Here is a 9301-nt window from a genome sequence, read left to right on the forward strand (position 1 = left end):
GTAACCAATGCAATCTCACCATCTTGTAACCACACACAACAAAGGAGCAAACACTGACAGGATCAGGAGCTCGCGGCACACCAACTACGGTGTCTTGCCACACTTGCTCCCTGAGCGCACAGTGGAAGGGCTGTACGGTGCCATGATGTCATATAGTGCGGGGCCTTCTATGGTGCACTCATGGAGTTCTGGGTGTCCCAGGGGGCAGCCCAGGGGAGGTGCAGCCTCAAATTGAGCCATCAGCGGGATGGCAATGCAGGAGGGGAGGGGGTAGAAAGTTCGTACCCCATGCTAAAAGATATGTAGAGCTTTAGGAGAGCATTACGTATGCACTTTTAGTTATGTCAGGGGTGGTCTGGTGAGGCAGTTCTTGGGTTGGTCGTTGTCCCTGGGGGTCCGCCGGGTTTCGGGAGCCCATCCTGGCGGATTTTGGGAAACGCCCCACAAGCAGAATCAGGGGCCAACCGCAGCACCACGAGGCTCATATGTGCACATTATGCCGTCATAAGCAAAAAGCGTGGGAGGACCGATTTGCGCGCCATGGTTGGCACATGTCCCCACGTTCAACACCGCTCGTCCATATGGACCCATCGATGGCACAGCGTGATAGCGCTCGTCAAGGGGAGTCGATTGGCACCACTTTGGTAATAAATGGAAGGGGTTTAACCCCTGAACAAAAAGGATTGATCCGTGTGGGGCCTGGGGTTTGTGTGTGTGTGTGGGGGGGGGTGTCGGTCGTCCCTCTCACAGGAGGTCCCGGGGGATTTCCATGGGGTCTTTCACTTTGTTCAGCTTTGTTTCCTTACCTTCCCCCCTGTACACTGCACCCAGACTATGCAGACGAAGGCGTACTCATACGTTTGCAGGACTGTTGGCTTTGGCCAAGGCCCGCCCGCCTCGGGGGTGTCGATGTCGAACTGAAGCGACGGTGGGTGGTATAAGTACCGTTGTGAATGGCGTTTCAGCTGACTGCTGTTCTGCTAAAGAAGCTTTAAGGCGACGACGCATGGTTGGATAGTAAGATAGCCCACAAGTCGCGGCCATCCCAGAAACCTCCCGACCCGCGAACGACGTCCCGCGTGGCAAGTAATCAAGAATCGGTTGCCACTTTACCTGGATGAAGCAGAAACGCATCCTGGAGGCAGCCGAGCGAGTAAAAACGCCTTGCAGCGCTGGCCAACTAGCGGTAGCCCGCAACCTCACATGCATCACCGGGCCCTCGTAACTTGCTTACCAATAGAAACCGGGGTCACATGACAATGCCGTTTCCTCCGGTTCACTCTTATCTGGCGCGCCGCGGCAAAGAGTCTTCAATTACCGAGCTTTTGTTCGAGTTCTCTGCAATTGATATATGCTATCTGATGGCCTGAGCCTATATGCAAAAGGGGCGCAGGCGGAAACCATATCCGCTCAGGTCTGTTGCACTTGCGGCCATTCCTGCTCCAGGAGCTGCGCAGCCATGAACGTGTCAATTGCCTGGATTGCTGTCTCAATGCCCCAGAGGTACGGCCGGATCGGTGTTCACGTGCCCCATTTTGGTTGAGGCGAACCACCTTCGTCCTTTATTCTGCTGCGCGCTTCTTGACGCTCAATACTTATACACATATAGCAATACGCCTGTATGCACTCCTCCTCAAGAGCCGTGGCTTAGGCGCAGGTTGTTGGCGGCGTGGGGGTCCCCGTGGCTTGGTTCCTAACGACACCATCTCATTTGAGCGCGTTGCATACTCAGTAATTGCATTACAGCGAAAGCGTGAGTCACTTGAGCCCACCTGAAGCCTAAGCGGCAGACCATGAGCGCGTTCAGCACCTCTCCTCAGAATGGCGAGGGCACTGACGCTCCTCAGCTAGCTGCCTACAACCAAGCAGCAGGCTTGATATCATCCCTGGCGGACACCACGCATCAGCCGCATAACTTTTCGCCCTCGCTCGAACTGCTCACTCAGAGCGGCCTGCAGAGCCTCGCCGGGCAGCCGCAACAGCCATCGCAACAATCGGTACACGGAGCAGGAGCTGGACTGTCTTTCGGAGGCCTCGGAGCAGGGCTCCGGAGCGGTCCGTTCGGAGAGCGAAAAATGGAGCCTGCACCCGGGCAAAAACAGCTCTGCACTTTCTTCCTTCGCACGGGGACGTGTGCGTATGGAGATCGCTGCAAGTTTTCGCACCCCGTGGACCGCCCGCCGCCCCAGCTCAACTCCAGAGGCAAGTTTGCTCGCGCCTCGCACGTGCTGGTTGGGCTCGTCAGCGATAATACAGGCCCGCAGGCCCTTGACTTCTTTACCGTCACGATCTGATGTAATCATTTTCCTGCGGTGCGCTGATAAAACGCGTGAGGCCAGTTCCGCTGACTTTTCCCCTTCCATCGGGGCTGGCGGGGCGCGGTGCACGCTCAAACGCGAGCTGTGATTGTTATAATGTTGGATAATGATAATTTGTTGTGGTCAAAAAGGGGGCCGAACCCCCACAGCTGCAGCCAGTGCCTGGCGCCACGTCGCTCGTGGCTGTGCTGACACTTTTGTCACTCTCTGCGCCCAATCCACCGCCGCCTGTAGGCTACCCCGTGCGCGCTGAGGAGCCCGACTGCGCGCACTACCTGAAGAAGGGGTGGTGTGCTTTCGGGCCGACGTGCAAGTAAGTGACTGGCCCTGGGTAGCGGTGCGCGCCGTGTTGAAGCAGGGGGGTGGGTACCGAACCTGCCCGATGAGTCATCGCGGTCGTCGGGCTCACGCGCCGTCATGGATGGTCCTTCATGCATTCTGTTGCTCCAGAAATACACCTGAAGCGGCACCAGCAGCTCGCATCAGTAGAAAAGACGAAGGCATAACGAATACCAGGAAGTCAGGAAGCAACACGCATACATGCCATGCCCCTAGATAGAGGCGGCGGGGGCCACCGTCCTTGCTGCAGACGATCTAGTTGTATGTATGGCTGCTGCATGCAACATACACCAGCCCTTGCTGAGCGAGAGTGCTTCAAATCCACGCAGTATGGTGGCATCTGATGTTCGACGTAGGTGGTGACTGATAGGTAGGGACGGCAAGGCAAGCGACAAACGTACGAGACAGCAGCATACATACATCAGTATCAACTTACACACACAGACACAGGCACACATGTATGCCAGTAGACAGCTAGCCAGCTGTTGCAGCGGGATACCATCAAGCCTATCTATCAATCTCCGTCAATCCCAACTAACCTACCGCTGCACAAACCATTACTTGCACACGTCCGTGTTCTGCTACGGAACGAAGTCCTGGCCCCGTTGCCGCTCTAGGCAGTTTGGGTGCCCATTGTAACACATGCAGTCATGCATGCTCGTACGTGCTATTCTCAGTGCACGCATATATGGTTAGTTGATACTTGATACACATTCGCATGCACACATGCACTCACGCTCATACAGCATACGTACAGAACAGCACGCTGCTACGGCGCCTCACCTGTACTTGGTGCTGGAGTACTGCAGTAGCATATAGTAGTAGAAATAGATCGGTAGATAGTACACAGGGGCGCAGGTGCTGCTGCTGTCACATACCTGTATTGATAAGACATACGTGCGTGCTTGCGCTGCTGGCACTCATTCAGCGCATTGGCCGACACTGCTTGGATGGGTGCTGTCGCCAGTATTGACAGCCAGAGATGTAGTCAATATACAGTTGGACTGAGATTGACAACAACAAGCAGTGATATGGTAGCTTCTGGTGGCCAATCTGCTTGCAGTAGAGACTCACGCAGTCGACTAAGCTGAGCATTGGTGTAAGTGCTCTTCCATCAAAACAGCAGGCCCTTATTCCCGGTACTGCTAAACTGGTGCAGATTCCAGCGCAAGATACAGATTTTAGAAGCCCAACGCCACCATGCATACATATCACATCAACAAACGCATGCACTGCTCACGCTCGCCGCCGGCCGCTTCCCTTGGTCGCTCGCTAATACACACGCACAGGTACAACCACCCGGAGATAGTGGGCGGCCTGAGCTCCTACGGCCTGGGCCAGCCACCCACCGCCTACGTCAGCCTGCCAACCACCACCTTCCCCTCCGCCGCCGTCTACTCGGTGCCCTCCGCCGTGCCCACGCTCTACTACCTGCCGCCCGGCATGGGTCCCAACCAGCTGGCCGGCAGCACCGTCAGCCTGCTGCCCTCCGCCGTGGGCGCCATGGCGGCGGCGCAGCCCAACCAGCTTGCCTTCACGCAGCAGGGAGCGCTGGGCGGTGGCACGCAGGCCACCATGTACCGCCAGCCCGCTGCTGCCAGCCCGTACGTAGGCATGGGCGGCATGGGAGGTGGCATGGGAGGCGGCATGGGAGGCGGCATGGGTGGCGGCATGGGTGGTGGCATGGGTGGCGGCATGGGTGGTGGCATGGGCGGCGGAATGGGTGGCGGAATGGGTGGCGGAATGGGTGGCGGAATGGGCGGCATGGGTGGAATGGGCGGCATGGGCGGTGGCGGCGGCATGGGCGCGACCAGCGTTTCAGCGCTGCACGAGGCATTCCAGGGACTGGCGCTGGGCCGCTCGGGGGGTGGCCTCGGCGGCCGCAAGTAATGCGGCAGCTGGCTAGCCAGCCCGGCGGCGGCTGCGTGCTGCTGGTGCGAGTCCAGCCAGCACGTAGAAGCGCTCGCGGATTGATCGGCACGCGACTGCAGGTGGAGCGGGAGGCAGCGGCCGCCCGGCTGCAGCAGCAGGAGAGCAGCAGCAGCTGCTGCTGCTGCTGCTGCTGGTGTGGCGCTGGTTTACTTCTGGCAGTGTCGACGTCAAACCGCTGCTGCATCCCAGCGTGGTCGATGGCAATCGACCACCGCAGCAGTCGTGGACACGCACGGCGGACCGGCAGCCCCGCTGGTCATCTATCAGCCGTAGCGGCAGCGCCACCGGCGGCAATTCGACGTCATAGCAGCAGTAGCCGACACCACGGGCTAGCTAGCACGCGCGTGCTCACCGCAACTTTCGTCACTGCTTAAATGTCATGCGCGCGTGGGCTGCTGGCGACGGTGGGTCGTCTCGCGCAGGCGGACGCTAACAACGCACGCATGTGTGCGGGTGTATGGCCCGTGCGTGACGAGTGAGCGAGCGAGCGGCCGCCGCAGCGCTGCAGCAGCAGCAGTAGTGCACGCATCTGCCGAGGCCGCCTCTGATGCAGAACGAAGGCAACTGAACAGAGCTGGACCACACGCATGAGGATGTTCTTTCATCGGCCTGTCAGCCGGCAGGCTAATGAGCTGCGCGTGACGTAGCAGCAGCAGCAGCAGCATGATACGTCTGGAATAGTCCAGATCCATTTTTGCTGACGGGTCGTGGTGCGTGGTTGGGTGGGAGAGAATCGAGTGAACGTGCATTATTTGCTTGTTTCTTGGGGAGCACGTGAGTTATGGATGGCCATCCGCTGGTGAGATGTACGCTCGGCGGCGACGCTGCTGGCCGCCGGCGACGCATGCTTTTGGGATGTGTGGAGATAGATGGGACAACAATTTATTTCATGTGACTTTGGGCGAGGTCGATGCGAGGGGTGAGGGCGGTAGGTTGTCGTTACCTGCAGTCTTCCAGACACTGTGCCCTGATTGTCATCAGCAGTCGGGGCAGCTGCATGCAGCAGCGGATTGCATGGCAGTGCCACGTGCGCCATTACCGCTTGGCGGCATGGAGGCAGCGATTTGCTATGAATGGCGTGCAGTTGCAGGTAGCGAGCGAGCCGCCCCAAGCTGACTCATAACTGATTGAGTGCCGGATGGGCGCATCGTACATGCGCTTGATTGCCTCTATGCCCTGCCTGCTATCTAGCTACGCACTGGCTGCTGTTGTGCGCATACCCATGCCACACTGCTAGCTGCTGGCCCACAGGCGGTGTTCACTGGATTTGTCAACGGCTGTGCAAGAAAGCAATGGCAGGTCGTTAGGCCACGCTGTCTTTGTATGCGGAAATGCCTGCGCGGCCATTCCTCAGATTGATGAGTACTTCTATGCTCCCTGTTTGCGACCATGAGACATGTATGCCATGCACGAAACGTGTGTCCCACTCGACGTCATATTGGATCCTGTACGGCATGTTTAAGTCTGTCAAGCAAGGGACAAACAATAAGCCCAGGATGAAGTGACACGTTAGAGGCGGGGCAGTAACATGTTGGCCAACATGTGGAGGCGCATCAATCTGGCGCATGTTTCATGTTGCATGCATCTGCAGACTGCAGATTGCATGACAGCACGCTACATTGGTCAGGGGACGGACGGACCCAGATCCGAAGATATGCATACGAGAACCTTCATGGATGGATTGGTCAGGTTGGCTTGCAAACAGAGCACTGCAGGATTGAGGACTGGGACGCCAAAGGGGCCTAATCGACATTGCTTGAAAGGTGTACGTGGGTGTGGTGGCGGCGGCTGAGTTTGCAAGCTAGCGAACTGCTGGGTGGGACGGGGCCATCGGTGGGTAGGTTGCGGGCAACGCTGACCGCTGGCGTTTCACATTAATGAGGACCTCACCTTAGTTTGCCAAGGTCTCAGTGAGTGTCGCAGTGGCCTGATTACCAGTTACGGCTGCTGGGTGAGCTTTCGGGGGCGCGTACGTACGCATTCGTAACTGACCGTACGTGTGTATCATGGTGGGCGGGTGGGGTGCCCGGTAATTGTGTGCGCTAGGCGGCGACTGAGTGTGACACAGCAGATAGTGATGGCAGTAACACGTGGCATAATGCTGATGGCACGGCGGCGTTTGTTGGCTTCAATGCAGCACATCGTCAGCCGTCGCGCGTGCAAGGGTTGTGTATGTGGTGGCCTTTGAACATGCTATGCACGGCGGGGGACGTGGAAGTCCAACACTCACGGGCGGCGGGGCAACTCTACAGCCAACTACGGGCACTAAGGTTACTGCTATTTACGCATGGTGCAGCTCGGAAATGTGTGACAGGCCTCGGTCGGTCTCAATAGTAGCTAGGCACGCACCGTGCGTGGTGGCGGAGCATGGCGGCGGGGCGTCGTCAGGCCTGCAGGTCCGCTTTCAGATGTTGTGAAGCGGCCATCATTTACGGAGCGCCTGCTGGTGGCGATACAAAATTTAAGGGGAATCAATCAAGTGCGCCCGAGGGCAATTAAGTCCCCATAATCCGAGCACGGGGCCGTCGGCTGATGGCGGCCACGTGAGCATTACTAATTGCATCCTATCCCACAGCAGGAGGCAGGCACACATGACACCGCGCTACTACGTACGTAGGGGAACATGCGGTGTCGTCGCCATGCGCAACGCCATTAATAGCAGTACGGTAGTGGATGATTCGAGTGGGTCTCTCTTGCGCTGCCCTGCGTGTATGTGTGCGTGTCTAGCAGCCGCAGCAGGCGAGTGCGCATATGTGGTGAGTACGATGGTACCGGCGCTGCACGTACGCATGTACGTATGTACGGCTTGGCACGAGGGAGTTGGCGGTTGGCTGCTAGCTGGAGAGGACAGAGGCGGATGTATGCAATGCCGGGAACAGTGTTGTTCGTCACGGCATCTGTCGCAGCGGTTGATCACAGGGGCGGGCATGCATGTGTGTCTGCACGTACGTACGTTGATTGACGAGCTCGGACGTACGCTGCGGCATGCCGCTGGTTGCAGTCAGCCTGGCAAAGATTAGTGGTGGCACTGTGCGGGCTACTACCAGTAGCAGCAGACAGACTGCCATAAGATGTGGAGTCGGATGTGACAAGCCGACGCACATGCCTGCCTGTTCCTGCCTGCTGGTTGCGGCTGGCAATCGATGGCCCGCAAGTAAGCAAGAATCTCATTATCCACTTGCATGCGGCAGTTCAATGACGCGCTTGTTCAATGACGCGCTTGCAAGGGCGTGCAAGGGAGGTTTCGAACTGCTTTTGCATGCGCGTCGGAGCTTGGGATTACTCTTGACGTGGCTGGTAGTGAGCAGCGGGAGCTCCCATCCGACCATATGCAGCAGTGCGTGAGCGGGTGTAAGTGTATGTTTACTTATTACACCTGCTGCTCGCCTGTCTACGCGGTATGCAGTAACCGCGGCGATTAGCGTGCGCGGTGGCCTGGCTACCGACCTGTGAGTATGTGCGTGTGGGTGGTTGTCGGACGGCCTCCAGTACGTAGGTTCCTTTGAAACGGGTAGCAGTTATGGTCGGCATGCATTGGCGGTGCAGGTCAGCAGCCCAGCAGAGAAGGGGTTATGTGTGCGTGGTTCTGCTGCGGTATCCTGCCTGCTATCTAGCTGATGGCTGCTAGTGTGCTGGGATTGTCATAAGGGGCGGTCAACGGATGGGGGTCAATCGGGAATTCGTATAATAAGGCGACGAGAAGGGACATGCATTCAAGACGGCACGCTGGCAGTGGTACGCTGGATGGGCAGTTATGGACTGGCGAAGTAGTTTCCAGGGAATCCAACTTATTGCTACACGTAAACTTAAAGGCCGCGGTATCTGGTCTCGGGGTCCTTATTGTCTGGTGACAACATGAAGCGCTTTGGCAACTGAATGTTATGTGCGTGCAGTCCAATTGGGTTGTTACTATTGCAGTTACACACCGTCTGGACTTACGAATGAGCGAGCAAAGTGGTCCATGTGCGAGAATGAGGGGGCTGCTGCTGTGTTATTTTACAGTCACATGTACCTCGAACCACTCACGGACGCCACTGAGATTGCCGATCTAACGTTACCGGGTGGGCCGGGTAGGCCGGCAGGCTACTCCTGATACTCAAGCAATTATACTAAGGAATGTGGTGGGTCCATAATGGGGCAGTGCTAGCTTCCGATCGTCATTTGCAACTCAATACTCTCTTTACAGCCTCTTGCTTCGCCAGTGCGCGCATCTATGGACGCGGCCTTGGTGAAAGCCACGCATGGATGGCCGAACGTGGGGACGTGGACAGACGACCTGCCGGAAACAAGTGGGGATGGGGCGCGGCGCCTGGACGAGGAGGGGGGGGAGGGCCCCCGCTAGTTCCGAGACCCCGAGAAAAAGACAAGGCCCGCGTATCTGTCTGATCTGGTTGATCCTGTCTCAGCGCGAGCCCCAATATATCGTCCTGAGTGGTTCGTCGGTTCTAGGCGCAAACTCAGCACATTGCTTCGGCGTGTGGGGACGCGCGTTGGCGAGAGCCACGAATGGCCCCAGTACCGTGGGGGCATGTCGCAACCGTGGAGGGCACTGTAAACACATGTACATTATTGGCCCACCACTTTCGTCCCCCGGTGCTCTACTGGTGTGTGGGTCAAGGCGTGGGCGGGTGCAAGACTGCAAGGGAAGGTGCGGTGCACAACCAAGCCGAGTTACAGCAACAGCATGCTCGGCAGACCAAATTCCATTTCAG

General features: G+C 57.7%; 2 protein-coding genes across 2 annotated transcripts; both read left to right on the forward strand.

Moving 5' to 3' along the window:
* The first annotated feature begins 1567 nt into the window (after positions 1–1567).
* Positions 1568–6019, forward strand: CHLRE_12g523000v5 (uncharacterized protein). The gene is made up of 3 exons (XM_043068405.1): positions 1568–2202; positions 2553–2631; positions 3947–6019. Exons 1-3 carry the CDS (start codon positions 2076–2078, stop codon positions 4545–4547), a joined length of 807 nt encoding a protein of 268 aa, XP_042918500.1. The 5' UTR covers positions 1568–2075; the 3' UTR covers positions 4548–6019.
* A 48-nt stretch (positions 6020–6067) lies between these two features.
* Positions 6068–9156, forward strand: CHLRE_12g523026v5 (uncharacterized protein). The gene has a single exon (XM_043068406.1). It carries the CDS (start codon positions 6162–6164, stop codon positions 6333–6335), a length of 174 nt encoding a protein of 57 aa, XP_042918501.1. The 5' UTR covers positions 6068–6161; the 3' UTR covers positions 6336–9156.
* Positions 9157–9301: the final 145 nt, after the last annotated feature.

This window comes from Chlamydomonas reinhardtii, chromosome 12, assembly GCF_000002595.2.
Source record: "Chlamydomonas reinhardtii strain CC-503 cw92 mt+ chromosome 12, whole genome shotgun sequence".
Classification (NCBI taxonomy): Eukaryota; Viridiplantae; Chlorophyta; class Chlorophyceae; order Chlamydomonadales; family Chlamydomonadaceae; genus Chlamydomonas; species Chlamydomonas reinhardtii.